The sequence below is a fragment of the Heterodontus francisci genome, chromosome 34, assembly GCF_036365525.1.
Source record: "Heterodontus francisci isolate sHetFra1 chromosome 34, sHetFra1.hap1, whole genome shotgun sequence".
In the NCBI taxonomy this organism is placed as follows: domain Eukaryota; kingdom Metazoa; phylum Chordata; class Chondrichthyes; order Heterodontiformes; family Heterodontidae; genus Heterodontus; species Heterodontus francisci.
In genome coordinates, this window is record NC_090404.1 from 25,489,514 (window position 1) to 25,506,403 (window position 16,890).

General features: G+C 44.0%; 2 protein-coding genes across 2 annotated transcripts in view; one reads left to right on the top strand and one right to left on the bottom strand.

Moving 5' to 3' along the window:
• LOC137349296 (zinc finger protein 850-like) overlaps positions 1–16,890 on the top strand; it is a 58,353-nt gene that overhangs the window by 25,497 nt on the left and 15,966 nt on the right. The gene's annotated exons all lie outside the window — the stretch shown is intronic.
• On the bottom strand, positions 8,335–14,603 carry LOC137349276 (zinc finger protein 436-like). The gene is made up of 2 exons (XM_068014805.1): positions 14,338–14,603; positions 8,335–12,223 (listed from the first exon to the last, which is right to left on the bottom strand). Exon 2 carries the CDS (start codon positions 11,775–11,777, stop codon positions 10,827–10,829), a length of 951 nt encoding a protein of 316 aa, XP_067870906.1. The 5' UTR covers positions 11,778–12,223; positions 14,338–14,603; the 3' UTR covers positions 8,335–10,826.

Below are 16,890 nucleotides of genomic sequence, written 5' to 3' on the forward strand. Positions count from 1 at the left end.
TATTCTCCGAAGATTCAAAGTGCTTGTGAGAGTCATTGAATTTAAGATAGGCATTAACCCATTTAAATAAACATGTTTAAAATAAACAAATTAAAGTCTGCATTAAAATAGCAGAAGGAGGATTTCACAGGAGCCTGTGAACTGCTGGTACAATTATACACAGACATTTGATCTCCAGATAAAGGACCTGCAGTGTGTTTCTAGGAATTCCCTGTTTTTTTGTGTGTGTTACAATAGGATAAATAAAAATATACAGCTGTAACATCACCTCCACCCATCACTGGTTATTAAGTGCTGCGTGATAATACTGTTAATGACTGTTTCTGAATCAGAACAGTTGTCAGATGGTAATTGGCCAGTTGGATCATCTTCTTTAATAAAAGCAAAATACTGCGGATGCTGGAAATCTGAAACAAAAACAAGAAATGCTGGATTCACTCAGCAGGTCTGGCAGCATCTGTGGAAAGAGAAGCAGAGTTAACGTTTCGGGTCAGTGACCCTTCTTCGGAACTGACAAATATTAGAAAAGTCACAGATTATAAACAAGTGAGGTGGGGGTTGGGCAAGAGATAACAAAGGAGAAGGTGCAGATTGGACCAGGCCACATAGCTGACCAAAAGGTCACGGAGCAAAGGCAAACAATATGTTAATGCTGTGTTGAAAGACAAAGCATTAGTACAGATTAGGTATGAATATACTGAATATTGAACAGCAGCAAGTGCAAACCTGAAGAAAAACAACCTGAAAAAAACAGTGGGTAAGCAAACTGAACAAACTAATATGAAATGAAATAAATGCAAAAAAAGATTGTAAAAAATGTAAAAAGGAATGTAAAAAAAGGAAGAAAAAATAACTAAAAATGATTAAAAATGAAAGTAAAGTGGGGGCTGTCATGCTCTGAAATTATTGAACTCAATGTTCAGTCCGGCAGGCTGTAGTGTGCCTAATCGGTAGATGAGGTGCTGTTCCTCGAGCTTGCGTTGATGTTCACTGGAACACTGCAGCAATCCCAGGACACAGATGTGAGCATGAGAGCAGGGGGTAGTGTTGAAATGGCAAGCAACCGGAAGCTCAGGGTCCTGCTTGCGGACTGAGCGGAGATGTTCCGCAAAGCGGTCACCCAGTCTGCGCTTGGTCTCCCCAATGTAGAGGAGACCACACTGTGAGCAGCGAATACAGTATACTACATTGAAAGAAGTACAAGTAAATCGCTGCTTCACCTGAAAGGAGTGTTTGGGGCCTGGGATAGTGAGGAGAGAGGAGGTAAATGGACAGGTATTACACCTCCTGCGATTGCAAGGGAAGGTGCCCTGGGACGGGGACGAGGTGGTGGGGGTAATGGAGGAGTGGACCAGGGTGTCGCGGAGGGAACGATCCCTTCGGAATGCTGACAGGGGAAGGGAGGGGAAGATGCGACTGGTAGTGGCATCACGCTGGAGGTGGCGAAAATGGCGGAGGATGATCCTTTGGATATGGAGGCTGGTGGGATGAAAAGTGAGGACAAGGGGAACCCTGTCACGGTTCTGGGAGGGAGGGGAAGGGATGAGGGTAGAGGTGCGGGGAATGGGTCGGACACAGTTGAGGGCCCTGTCAACCACAGTGGGGGGAAATCCTCAGTTGAGGAAAAAGGAGGTCATATCAGAAGCACCGTCATGGAAGGTAGCATCATCAGAGCAGATGCGTCGGAGACGGAGAAACTGGGAGAATGGAATGGAGTCCTTACAGGAGGTAGGGTGTGAAGAAGTGTAGTCGAGGTAGCTGTGGGAGTCAGTGGGCTTATAATGGATATTGGTAGACAACCTATCCCCAGAGATGGAGACAGAGAAGTCGAGGAAGGGAAGGGAAGTGTCAGAGATGGACCATGTAAAGGTGAGAGAAGGGTGGAAATTGGAAGCAAAGTTGATAACGTTTTCTAGTTCGGGGCGGGAGCAGGAAACGGCACCGATACAGTCATCAATGTACCGGAAAAAGAGTTGGGGGAGGGGGCCTGAGTAGGACTGGAACAAAGAATGCTCGACATATCCCACAAAAAGACAGGCATAACTGGGACCCATGCGGGTACCCATAGCGACACCTTTTACTTGAAGGAAATGCATGGAGTTGAAGGAGAAGTTGTTCAATGTGAGAACAAGTTCAGCCAGGCGGAGGAGGGTGTTGGTGGATGGGGACTGGTTGGGCCTCTGTTCCAGGAAGAAGCGGAGAGCCCTCAAACCATCCTGGTGGGGGATGGAGGTGTAGAGCGATTGGACGTCCATAGTGAAGAGGAGGCGGTTGGGACCAGGAAACTGGAAATTGTCAAAATGACGTAGGGCGTCAGAAGAGTCACGGATGTAGGTGGGAAGAGACTGGACCAGCGGAGAAAAGATAGTCTAGATAGGAAGAAATAAGTTCAGTGGGGCAGGAGCAGGCTGACACAATGGGTCTGCCGGGACAGTCCCGTTTGTGGATTTTGGGAAGGAGGTAGAAGCGTGCTGTCCGGGGTTGCGGGACTATGAGGTTGGAAGCTGTAGAGGGAAGATCTCCAGAGGAGATGAGGTCAGTGACAGTCCTTTGGACGGTGGCTTGATGTTCGGTGGTGGGGTCATGGTCCAGAGGGAGGTAGGAAGAGGTGCCTGTGAGTTGGCGTTGAGCTTTTGCAAGGTAGAGGTCGGTACGCCATACAACAACAGCACCACCCTTGTCTGCAGGTTTGATGACCATGTCGGGGTTAGACCTGAGAGAACGGAGTGCCTCAAGTTCAGAGGGGGACAGGTTAGAGTGAGTGAGAGGGGCAGAGAAATTGAGACGACCAATGTCTCGCCGACAGTTTTCAATGAAGAGATCAAGAGCGGGTAAGAGGCCAGGGGGAGGGGTCCAGGTAGAGGGAGAATGCTGGAGGCGGGTGAATGGGTCTGCTGGTCGGGGGGAGGACTCCTGGTCGAAGAAGTGAGCCCGGAGGCGGAGGCGACGGAAGAAGAGCTCAACGTCATGCCGAGCGCGAAATTCATTGAGGTGGGGGCGTAAGGGGATAAAACTGAGACCTTTGCTGAGTACAGAACGCTCAGCATCAGAGAGGGGGAGGTCAGAGGGTATAGTGAATACACGGCAAGGGGTCAGATCAGAAGGGGTGGGGTCAGAGGGAAGTGAAGCAGAAGGAGGATCTGGAGGGGCATTCGTCCCCATCAGCTGCTGGAGCTTGCGTTCCTTAACACCTGAAAGGAAGAAAAAAAGTTTTTTGTTAATGCGTCGGATGAGACGTAAGATGAGATGAAACTGCGGAGTAGAACAGATTTGAGATAAGGTGAGGCGGTGTTGCTGGAGAGAGAGGTCCAGTGTGTGCATATGGCGGCGCATAGCACTGAGTGTGGATCTCAGGATGCGGCGAGAGTAGCAGTCCGAGGAACGTTGTATTTCTCGGAGATACCTGTGATCCTGGGTGGTTTCAAAGCATGATGGGTGAAACTGCAGTTGGAATCCACGTGGAATCAGTCGGAGCCGGAGACAGTCACTGAGGAAGGAGATGTGGCTGTGAAAACGAGTTTTGGTAGATACCTTATCAAACACCAGGAGGGAAATAGAAAGCAATGAAGGTGAACAAGGTAAAAGAGACAAACGAAAATCCCGTCGGAGAGAAGAGCAGAACTTCTTCAAGGTAGGCATTCCTGGAAGAGAAGTGGCAGTGAATTAAACACTAAAATAAAAGCAAAATACTGCGGATGCTGGAAATCTGAAACAAAAACAAGAAATGCTGGATTCACTCAGCAGGTCTGGCAGCATCTGTGGAAAGAGAAGCAGAGTTAACGTTTCGGGTCAGTGACCCTTCTTCGGAACTGACAAATATTAGAAATGTCACAGATTATAAACAAGTGAGGTGGGGGTTGGGCAAGAGATAACAAAGGAGAAGGTGCAGATTGGACCAGGCCACATAGCTGACCAAAAGGTCACGGAGCAAAGGCAAACAATATGTTAATGCTGTGTTGAAAGACAAAGCATTAGTACAGATTAGGTGTGAATATACTGAATATTGAACAGCAGCAAGTGCAAACCTGAAGAAAAACAACCTGAAAAAAACAGTGGGTAAGCAAACTGAACAAACTAATATGAAATGAAATAAATGCAAAAAAAGATTGTAAAAAATGTAAAAAGGAATGTAAAAAAAGGAAGAAAAAATAACTAAAAATGACTAAAAATGAAAGTAAAGTGGGGGGCTGTCATGCTCTGAAATTATTGAACTCAATGTTCAGTCCGGCAGGCTGTAGTGTGCCTAATCGGTAGATGAGATCATCTTCTTGCCTCTCTGACCAAGGGTAGCTATCTGCCTTGATGGTGATGGAGGAATGAGGGCCACAAGTTTACAGATTTTGATGGAATATAGTTCAGCTGCTGCCAGTGGCCCACAGCACCTCATGCATGCCCAGTTTTGACTTGTTCTTTATCTATTTCACTGAACACAGTGGTAGTGCCACCTAATATGATGGTGGGTGTCCTCAGTGTGTAAACAGTCTTTGGTCTCCACAACGACTATCCAGTGGTCACTCCGACCAATACTGTCATAAACAGACACACACATGCGACAGCGAGCTGATTGAGGATAAGGTTAAGTTGGTTATTCCCTGGTATTTGTTCTCTCACTACCTGCCTATGCTGTGAAGGTTTAATGGTGATCTCCATTATCCAGCATGCACTGGGCTCTTGGGTTTACATAGGAGTGTCACAGAATTTCTATATTTTTGTGTTAAACCTTGAATCTATATTTTTAAAAACTGAAAAAAATTCTCATGGACATTGAAACATCTGGAGATAGCTGAACTTTATGGATGCTTAAAAAAAAAGGTCAATAAGAGGTTCCTGGTTTTGACCAGTAAATACTGGAAACCAGGTGATTTCAAGGAAACCACATGGAGTTTTGACCCAAGAGCTACCCTTTGTTGTGACGAGAGAATTTATGATTGCCATGGGACTTGCTTGGAAAAAAATTTAGTTTCACTGTGAATTGTTAAAAGATTCTGATTTTTGGACTAAAACCAGGCAATTAGAATCTGCATATGGACCTGCCAGGAGATCAGAAGAAAAAAAACATAACTGTTACCTATCTTTGAAGAATCCTTGTTAGTGAAAAGCGAAAGTTTTTAAGTGGCACTGTTGCCTCCTGCATTTTTGAAGAAACCCTGAATATTTGCAGAAATCTTGCATCTTTAAAGAACTTTTGCATCAAATGTGGGTGAGAACAGAGACTTGATGGAAGACCTGAGCAGCTTCTGCAGTTGAATTTCTTTGAACGCTTACCCAACAGAGACCGTTTATTAACCTTGCCTGGAAAGACTTCAAGTGGCATCTAACTATTCAATTTTGGGACACCTCGCCAAACCAAATGACTTCCTTCCAAATCAAAATCTTTTTTTTCCCAGTTGACAGGTTTTTGGATGGATTTGCCTATGCAGGTTAGGGGAAAAAAAGGAGCTTTAATATCTCAATTTGCATATATATTTACTTAATTATTGGTTAAGACTTGATTTATAATGGATAATTTTTGTTGTTTGTGAAAGGAACCTGGTTGGTGTGCTTTATTTTGGGGACAAATAGAGGATTTAATTGGCTGTTTTGGTAAGTGGGAAAATTTATTGGTATGCTGTGACCTGTGGAGAAGTGGGACTGAATTAACAGTGCACTCCTCCCACCCTCGGTTGTAACAGAGCAGGAGTAGGCCATTCCGCCCATCGAGCCTGCTCCGCCATTCAATATGACCATGGCTGATCATCCACTTCAATTCCTTTTCCCCCCACACTATCCCCATCTCCCTTTATGTCGCTAGTATTTAGAAATCTGTCAATCTCTGCTTTAAACATACTTAATGATTGAGCTTCCAGGGCCCTCTGGTGTAGACAATTCCAAAGATTCACAACCCTCTGATTAAAGACATTTCTCCACATCATGGTCCTAAGTGGCTTCCCCCTTACTTTGAAATTGTGTCCCTTGTTCTAGACTCCCTAACCAGGGGAAACACCTTAGCTGCATCTACCCTGTTTTTCCTTTTTAAGTATTTTGTAGATTTCAATGAAATCACCTGTCATTCTTTGAAACTCTCAAGAATAGGTTGATAGGTAAATTGGCCATTATAAATTGCCCCTAGTATAGGTAGGTGGTAGGGAAATATAGGGACAGGTGGGGATGTGGTAGGAATATGGAGTTAGTGTAGGATTAGTATAAATGGGTGGTTGATGGTCGGCACAGACTCGGTAGGCCGAAGGGCCTGTTTCAGTGCTGTATCTCTAAAACTAAAAAAAAACTAATACAGGCCCACTTTCCCCAATCTCTCTTCAGAGGACATTCCCACCATCCCAGGAACGAGTCTGGTGAGCTTTTGTTGCACTCCCTCTATGGCAATAATATCCTTTCTCAGGTAAGAGGACCAAATCTACACACGCTACTCCAGATGCAGTTGAACCCAAAGTTATATACAATAGAAGCAAGTCTTTGCTACCCCTGTACTCAAATCCTCTTGCAATAAAGGCTAACATATCATTCACCTTCCTAATTGCTTGCTGCACCTGCATGTTAGCTTTCAATGACTTATTGACTAGGACACCCAGGTCCCTTTCTACACCTACATTTTATGATCCCTTACCATCTAAGAAATAGTCTGCACCTCTGTTCCTCCTACCAATGTGGATAACCTCACATTTATCAACATTATATTCCTTCTGCCATGATCTTGCCCACTCACTAAGTCTGTCCAAATCCCCTTGAAGCCGCTTTGCATCTTAGAAACATAGAAAAATAAGTGCAGGAGTAGGCCATTCGGCCCTTCGAGCTTGCATCGCCATTCAATACAATCATGGCTGATCGTCCAAACTCAGTGCTCTGTTCCCACTTTCTCCCCATATCCCTTGATTCCTTTAGCCCAAGAACTATATCTAACTCTTTCTTGAATATGTTTCATCATTTGGCCTCAACTACCTTCTGTGGTAGAGAATTCCATTGGTTCACCACTCATCTCAGTCCTAAATGGCTTACCCCTTACCCTTAGATTGTGACCCCTGGTCCTGGGCTCCCCCGCCATTGGGAACATCCTTCCTGCATCTAGTTCTTCCTAACAACACACATTCCCACCTATTTTTGTGTCATCTGCAAACTTGTAAATATTACATTTGGTTCCCACATCCAAATTACAGATATATATTGTGAACAGCTGGGGCCCAAGTACTGATCCTTATGGTACCCCACTAGTCACAGCCTGCCAACACGCGAATGACCCGTTTATTCCGACTCTGTATTGGGGTATAAGAGTAATGAAGTCTTACTACAATTATACAGGACATTGGTGAGGCCCCACCTGGAGAACTGTGTGCAGTTTTGGTCTCCTTACCCAAGGAGGGGCATACTTGCGCTTGAGGGAATGTAACAAAGGTTCACTAGACTGGGTCCTGGAATGAGGTGATTGTTCTATTTAGTCACAGAGTGTGGATGTTGCTGGAAAGGCCAGTATTTATTGCCCATTCCTAATTGCCCTCGATGAGGTGGTGGTGAGCCGCCTCCTTGAATATCACAGTGACTTGCTCGGCCGATTCATAGGGTGGTTAAGCGTCAACCACATTTCTGTGGGTCTGGAGTCACATATCAGCCAGATCGGGTAAGGACAGCAGATTTCCTTCCCTAAAGGAAATTCGTGAACCAGGTGGGTTTTTAGCACAATTCAGTAGTTTCATGGTCACCATTACTGATACTAGTTCTTATTAAATTCCAGATTTATTTAATTGATTGAGTTTAAATCCCTAAACTGCCATGGTGGGATTTTAATTCATGTCTCTGGATTACTAGTGCAGTAACATAACCGAGAGATCGAGTAGACTCGGCCAATATTCCCTGGAGTTTAGAAAAATGAAACGTGATCCAACTGAAACATATATTCTTAAGGGACTTGGCAGGGTAGATGCTGAGAAAATGTTTCCCCTGTCTGGGGAATCTAGAACACCGGGTCTCAGTCTCAGGATAAGGGGTCGAACATTTAGGACTGAAATGAGGAGAAATTTCTTCACTGAAAGGGTTGTGAATCTTTGGAATTGTCTACCCCAGGGAGCTGTGGATACTCAGTCATTGAGTATATTTAAAACAGAGATTGATAGATTTTTGGGTACTGAGGGAATTAAGGGATATGGGGATAGTGCAGGAAGATGGAGTTGAGGTAGAAGATCAGCCATGATCTTGGTGAATAGCAGAACAGGCTCAAATGGCCTCCTCCAGCTCCTATTTCCTATGTTCATTAAACCTCAGTATGATTCCTCTCAAGCTGCTGAGTGAGTGAATTAAATCTTTCTGAACAAATCACGAAGATACCAGATTACAAGTCATGCCCAAAACATCATTTTATTGGTTACAAATCACAACTTAGTTAAATCTGGGCACACAGACACTTTATAAACATGTATAAACACATATAAATGTAATCAGAGTTATCCAGCAGTTCAGCACTAATAGGGAGAGTATTTCACAAAACAAGTAACAAATACAGGAGTGAGAGTGGCCAAAGACTGAAAGGTCTAAAAATTAGTGGCCAAAGACAAAAGAGTCTGAATTTTTTTTGGCAAGGAATCATGTAATTACAGCATTGTTATTGAAGCAAACTGGTTCAGTAATGGCAATTTCATACAATTTTGCATCTGTAATGAATAAAATTACACTGTACCCAGAATACAATTTCATGAGACTTAACTGACAGCTGATAATTGGTTTTTGCAGAGCTTCATGTTCTCAATGTCCTGCTTCTGCCTATTTATAGCTTGTTCATATAAAAGGTGTTCTGTGAAGATGTGTCAACTTTAATGGAAAGCACCATCGATAAACATACCAGATGACACGTTCTGGTACCTTGGTAAGTGATGGCACAAATCAGTAGATATATAAATTCATAAAAAGTAAACATTTATGAGACATTGACAATCCAGAAACTTGAAACAAAGTGGGGTAATTGTTCTTATTTTGTGCTGTGACATAATCACCTGAACGAAGCAGAAAGTAAAACCAGGTAGGGAGGATTGTATACCAGTTATGCAGCCTGTCCAATTTGCTGTCCATTAACTTAAATGGACAGGAATATCACATACATTCTGTTAGGAGCATGTGATACTCCCGACCCAAATTTGTTCTGGACTATTATTTACCTCCAAGCACAAAAGAGGCAAATAACCTAATTAATTTTAGCAAATGTGGTGCCTCTATAGATATGATGCTTGTTTGTTAATATCGCAACTAGTGGTAGATTTTCTAATTTAAAAGTTACATTTTAAAGATTCTAAACTAAAATAATCTTGTTTGCATTGCGGATCTTATTATAATAATGAAAACTAATTAATGTGGTTTTCCTCTATAAAGGGTCCAAATATTATGCAACATAAAAATTGTACCAGATCTTGCTAGCGACAGTGGAAAATGAGACCAGTGTTGTATCTCGAGGAAACAAATCCTGCACTCTGGGTCCCACTACCTGGTGGGACGTCCTGCCCCATGTGCCCAAAGATCTGCAGGTCGAGAATCGGCCTGTTCAGTGACCTGAAGACCCATGGCAGAAACTCATGACTTTGACTAGACCTCATCCTCGAATCGAGGGACAGCCGACGACAACCTCTACAGTAACAAGTTTGAGGTTCTGTTGCATCATCCCCAAATCAGGCTCAAAAGTTTGGTAATGGCCCTGTGACAATGCAGCAGGTCCAATGGACAGCTGTATATCCCAACAGTGATGAATACTTCTGGCTCCTGTTTTACTGCATCAATTGGTGCAGTGGCAGCTGCATTTAACAGCAAGGTGAGCTGAAAATCATAACTATTGTGTTGGCTTGGAGAAAGGCAGCACTCTGTATATACATATTCATACATGTACAGAGTATTGTGCCATCAGCCTCAGAAACCCAGTGACCATTTATAGTGACTTCAGAGAGCTCACAGGATAGTTACACTAGCCAATACACAGCACTTGTGGTGCAGGACAGCCTTTTCCAGATACTCTTAAGCAATGTTAAACCACACATTGAAGAAAGATGGCCAGAGTTATATTCCTTGCCTTGCATCACTATGGTGCAAAAGACAGCTTCACACTGACTCAAGGTTTACAGTGTGACTGGGTCAGTAGACAGTGAAAGTGATGAACAATGAATGGAATTCAGCCATACACCTGAGCATACAGATAAGTGGAAATTCCAGATCACTTCAGTTGCTGCAAAGCACAGGACATATTGAGTTTATACAGTTCATGCTCACTGCAGGATATTCACATGCAGTAACCAGTTTGTGCAGGGTTTTCAGAAATTATTTCAGACACACACTGCTGTGTAAATGGAAGCAAGTTTCAAATTCCTATTGACAGACCAATATTTTTGCTGCAGACCAGCGACTTGCCAGCTACTGATCCTGCACCATTAATTTTAAGCAGTGTCAAATGAGCTGTGTCAGTTCTCAGGTGGTCTCTGCTAAGATATCCATTGAAGGCAAAAACAAACATCGGGAATTGGACTGTGTATACACACACCTCCTTTTCGGCCATTTACTGAAGACGGACAAACTGGAGTTGTGAAGGAGTATGCAGTTTCACCCACTTGCTTTCCTGGTTGAAGTTAATTTCCACCAAGCTGGAAGACTATAAAAATAAAGGCAACTTAAAAAATCAGGTTAAAAAAAGAACTCCAGGCAGCTTTGCAGTTGGCCAGCCTTAAAAAAAAAATTAGAACTGTCAGGTCCAGTTTTTTTTTTAAGCCAGCCTTTTGGTCAAGGTGAGAAAGGGAGAAGCCAATGGTGGATTTCAGCAACCCCAATGTGGGTAATCTGCTATTTAGCAGACATTTCTCATCCTGAAGTTATTTGTGAACTCGCTGGTGTGTCAGAAGGTTGGATAACTGAGTGAATCCCTTCCCACACTCAGAGCAGGTGAATGGCCTCTCCCCAGTGTGAACTCGCTGGTGTATCAGCAGGTTGGATGACTGAGTGAAACCCTTCCCACACACAGAGCAGGTGAATGGCCTCTCCCCAGTGTGAACACGCTGGTGTATCAGCAGGTCAGAAGACCGAATGAATCTCTTCCCACACTCTGAGCAGGTGAACGGCCTTTCACCAGTGTGAACGCGCTGGTGTGTCAGCAGGTCGGATGACCTGGTGAATCTCTTCCCACACTCTGAGCAGGTGAACGGCCTCTCACCAGTGTGTACCCGCTGATGTGTCAGAAGGCTGGATGACCGAGTGAATTCCTTCCCACACTCAGAGCAGTTGAATGGCCTCTCCCCAGTGTGAACTCGCTGGTGTTTCAGAAGACTGGATGACTGAGTAAATCCCTTCCGACACTCTGAACAAGTGAATGGCCTCTCCCCAGTGTGAATTCGCTGGTGTGTCAGAAGTTGGGATGGAGTAGTAAATCCCCTACCACACTCCGAGCAGGTGAATGGCCTCTCCCCGCTGTGAATTAACTGGTGTCTCAGCAGGTAGGATGAAGTAGTGAATCCCTTCCCACACTCTGAGCAGGTGAATGGCCTCTCACTGCTGTGAACTCGCTGGTGTGTCAGCAGGTCGGATGACTGAGTGAATCCCTTCCCACACTCTGAGCAGGTGAAAGGCCTCTCCCCAGTGTGAACTCGCTGGTGTCTCAGCAGGTCGGATGACTGAGTGAATCCTTTCCCACACACTGAGCAGGTGAATGGCCTCTCCCGAGTGTGAGTGCGCTGGTGTACAGTGAGTTCAGATGATTGCTTGAATCCAGTCCCACAATGAAAACACCTGAATGGTCGCTCATCAGTGTGAACACTTTGATGGAACATCAGTTCAGTCGAAACTTTATAGCAATTCCCACAATGTGGACATTTGAAAGGTCTCTCATCAACGTGAACTCACTGAGTCTTCGCAGCTCGGATGATTCAGTGAATCCCTTCCCACCCTTGGAGTAGGTGAATGGCCTCTCCAGGGCGTAACTGCATGAATGAGTTTCCAGCTCAACTGGATAATTCAATCCCTTTCCAAAATCCCCATATTTACATGGTTTATTCCCAGTGTGACTGCGCTTGTGATTCAACAGGCCAGATGATCGGCTGAAACCTCATCCACACACAGAACATGTTTATAGATTCTCCTCACTGTGATCGCTGCTTTTTCCTTTCATGTTCAAACCCAGTGATATTCGGGTTACGATAAACTGGGCGACTCCTTCAGATCCTGATCTGACGTTTGCTTTGCATTTCACGGCTGCAATTCCTCCCCTTCTAAAACCCTGTGAAATTGATTTAAAAACAGAAAAATAGAGTTTGTGACAAAATCCACAAAAACAGGTTGTGAAATGGAGCTGAATAAATCTGGTAATTTATGGGGCTGGGGCTGGCACTGGGTAAAAGTGACCGTGAAAGCTGCTGGATTTACGTACAACCCCAACTGGTTCACTAATGTCCTTCAGGGAAGGGAACCTGCCACCCAGTCTGGACCTACACAACACTCTGCCCTCTCTGGGAGGAGAGAGGGGAAGGGCAGGGAGAAGATTTCATCTATGTACAACCCGACCAGAACTTTGACAGAACCTCCCAAACCCTCAACTTCCATCATCTAGAAGGACCAGGGTAGCAGGTGTATGCGAACACCATCACCTCCAAGTTCCCTTCCAAGTCACACATCATCCTGACTTGTCCAGAATGAACAGAAGTTTCCTCCAATTAAATATTGGGAAATCTGAAGCCATTGTCTTCAGTTCCTGTTACAAACACCACTCCCTCGCCACCAACTCTATCACTCTCTCTGGAAACTGTCTGAGGCTAAACAAGACCATTCATAAACTTGGTGTCATATTTCACCCCAAGATGAGCTTCTGACTGCATACCAGCGCCATCACTCAAACCGCCTATATTTACCTCAGTAACATCGCCCGACTTCACCACTGCCTCAGTTCATCTGCCTCTGAAACTTACATCCATGTATTTGTTACCTCTCAACTTGACTATTCTAACACACTCCTGGCCGGCCTCCCACATTCTACACTCCGTAAACTTGAGATCATCCAAAACTCTGCTGGTTGTGTCCTTACTGAAAACAACTCCTGTTCACCCATCACCACTGTGCTCAGTGGCCTACACAGGCTCCCAGTTCAGTCGCACCTCTCCCATCCCAGCCACCGCTTCCTCTTCCGTTTTCAAATCCCTGCATTCCCTCACCATCTCTATAATCTCCTCCAGTCCTACAACCCTCAGAGATCAGGGCGCATCTAATTCTGGTATCTTGAGCATCCCTGATTTTCATTGCTCCATCACTGGTGGCCGTGCCTTCAGTAGCCAAGGCCATAAGCTTTGGAAATCCCTCTCTAATCCTCTCCGCCTCTCTACCTCACCTTCCATGCTTCAGACAATTTAATCAAGCTTTTGCTCATCTGCCCCAATATCTCCTTATGTGGCTCAGTGTCAAATGTCACTTTATAACACTCCAGTGAAATGCCTTGGAACATTTTATTACAGTAAAGCTGCTATGTAAATACAAGTTGATGTTAACTTAGACATATATCACCGTTCCTTCATCATCACTGGGTGAAAATCCTGTAACTCCTTCCCTAACACCATTGTGGGAGCATCTTCACCACACGGACTGCAGTGGTTCAAGAAGAATACCCACCATCACCTTCTCAATGGGCAACTGGGGATTGACAATATATGCTGGTCTGGCTAGTGACGCCCATATCCCAAGAATGAAGTAAAGAACATCTGTTTATGTGAAATAAAAACAAAGTGCTGAAAAAACTCAGCATCTGTGGAGAGAGAAGCAGAGTTAACATTTCAGGTTAACTGGCCAATATTTGCCAGTTCTGAAGAAGGGTTATTGACCTGAAACGTTAACTCTGCTTCTCTCTCCATAGATGCTGCCAGACCTGCTGAGTTTATCCAGCACTTGGTTTTTATTTCAGATTTCCAGCATCCGCAGTATTTTGCTTTTATTATCTGTTTATGCGAAATGGATTAAAACTCTACAGAAATACTTGTTACTAAAACAATACTCTTTTACACTGAGTGGTTGGTGTTTGTTTTGCAACCTCATCTCCCCTGGAATCTACCTCCCTTGATAGTCTCAAATTCAAACTGTTGGGCCTGACTGGGCTCAAAAGCACTGAGGATTACAGCCAGCAGTTGCTCCTCCATCTCCACTCCAGATCAAACTGGTGCAAGAAAAAAAGACCAACACAGGTCAGGGATCGACTTCCACATCCAACAACTACGCCGATACAAACCAGCTCTTAACTGGTCCGTCTGTGTTTCTCGACTCAGTTCTGTGACCAATGCTTGCATTAAAATAAAACCAAAATTCTGCGGATGCTGTAAATTTGAAATAAAAGGAGAAAAATGCTGGAAATACCTATGGAGAGAGAAACAAAATTAATGTTTCAGCCACATCGAGCAGCCGTCGCCTGGAACTCAGAGTGGGAGAGCAAGGAAGAATGAGGAGAGGCAATATAGTCCAACACTCACAGCAACCTCCAATCCACCGACATTACCGGGATAGGGAGACAGAGTTTAGAAACACGATCCCAGGAGGAGATGGGAGAGCAGTGTGTGGACCTGCCCTGATAGCCCCAGATGTAACTCACAAACTCCTGGCCACCGCCATTATTCGCACTGCGCATGTTCCAAGCTCTGCTTGGCACGGCGCTTGCGCGGAAGGCAGTTCGGCGATGCGCATGCCCCAAGCACACTATCGTGCTGCGCCTGCGTATTATTCTCCCACGCTTTGAATCGAGATTTTTTTTTAGCTAAAATAAAAGCAAAATACTGCGGATGCTGGAAATCTGAAATAAAAACAAGAAATGCTGGAAATACTCAAGCAGGTCTGGCAGCATCTGCGGAGCGAGAAGCAGAAGAAGGGTCTCTGACCTGAAGCGTTAATTCTGCTTCTCTCTCCACAGATGCTGGCAGACCTGCTGAGTATTTCCAGTATTTCTTGTTTCTATTTCATTTTTTTTTAGCGCCGATAATGGCCCCGCCATTGAACCTTCCAATACAAGAGGCGGATGCGGCCATTGAGGCGGTTTGGGCTTAATTCGTCTTTTTGTGTCAAATTGAGCAGCGCTATCTTTATTCCTGGCAGCTGCCTGACACGTCACAGACATTTCAGTCGATGAGGCTGCATGTGTTAGTCACGCACCGCCTAGTGGTTATGTTGCCAGCAAACGCGCGTCCTTAATATATGTTCACACAAACAAGACATGCTGGAATAAAAACAAGAAATGCTGGAAATACTCAGCAGGTCAGGCAGCATCTGTGGAGAGAGAAGCAGAGTTAATGTTTCAGGTCAGTGATCTTTCATCAGAACTGGCAGATATTAGAAATGTAAAAGGTTTTAAGCAAGTAAAGTGGGGGTGGGTCAAGGGATAACAACAGGTCACGGTCAAGGTCACAGAGAATAACTGACCAGAAGGTCATGGACCAAAGACAAATGGTGTGCTGAAAGACAAAGCATTAGTACAGAGAGGTTGTTAATGGACAGAAAACTGAGCAGCCTGGCCACAAGCACAAACACGAAGAAAACAGTGGGTAGGCACAGTAGAAACAAACTAAAATAAAATAAACTCCAAAAATATATAAAATGGGGGGCCCATCATGCTCTGAAATTATTGACCTCAATGTTCAGTCTGGCAGGCTGTAGCGTGCCTAGTGGATTCACTCAGCAGGTCTGGCAGCATCTGTGGAAAGAGAAGCAGAGTTAACGTTTCGGGTCAGTGACCCTTCTTCGGAACTGACAAATATTAGAAATGTCACAGATTATAAACAAGTGAGGTGGGGGTTGGGCAAGAGATAACAAAGGAGAAGGTGCAGATTGGACCAGGCCACATAGCTGACCAAAAGGTCACGGAGCAAAGGCAAACAATATGTTAATGCTGTGTTGAAAGACAAAGCATTAGTACAGATTAGGTGTGAATATACTGAATATTGAACAGCAGCAAGTGCAAACCTGAAGAAAAACAACCTGAAAAAAACAGTGGGTAAGCAAACTGAACAAACTAATATGAAATGAAATAAATGCAAAAAAAGATTGTAAAAAATGTAAAAAGGAATGTAAAAAAAGGAAGAAAAAATAACTAAAAATGATTAAAAATGAAAGTAAAGTGGGGGCTGTCATGCTCTGAAATTATTGAACTCAATGTTCAGTCCGGCAGGCTGTAGTGTGCCTAATCGGTAGATGAGATGCTGTTCCTCGAGCTTGTGTTGATGTTCACTGGAACACTGCAGCAATCCCAGTTTGGAACTCTCTTCCACAAACAGCAGTTGATGTCAGGTCAATGTTAATGTTAAATCTGACATTGATAGATCTTTGTTAACCAAAGGTATTAATGGATATGGGACAAAGGCGGATTTATAGAGTTAGAGCCATGATCTCATTGCCTGGTGGAACAGGCTCGAGGGGCTAAATGGCCAACTCCTAGAGTCATAGAAACTTACAGCACTGAAGGAGGCCATTCAACCCTTTGAGCTTGTGCTGGCTCTTTGAAAGAAAAGGTACATTATGTAATTTTTCTTGTTTTTTCTTCAGGCGCCTTTTTAAATGATTGTAACAAAACCAAAAACTAAAGAAAAGGTTGTTTGACATTATTATAACAAAAATTTAACACCTTCTTGAACAAACTTTAAACAGACAGAATCTTTCCCATATTGCATTTGTTTATCCTTCTCTCCCTTAAACCAATATCCAATTCCTGACATTTGCTACTTAAAACAGTCAGTAAAACATGTCTTTAATTTAAACTCCAAATAAAACGAGAACAGATTTTAAACTGGAACTCCAATTAAAGCAGTGTTTTAAACTTCAAATTGGATTTCTGCCAGACATCTTCAGACCTTCAAGGCTGAAGCTTATCTCTTAGAAAATTGTTCATTGCCTTTTCACAGTTGCAAAACCAATTTGTAAAATAAA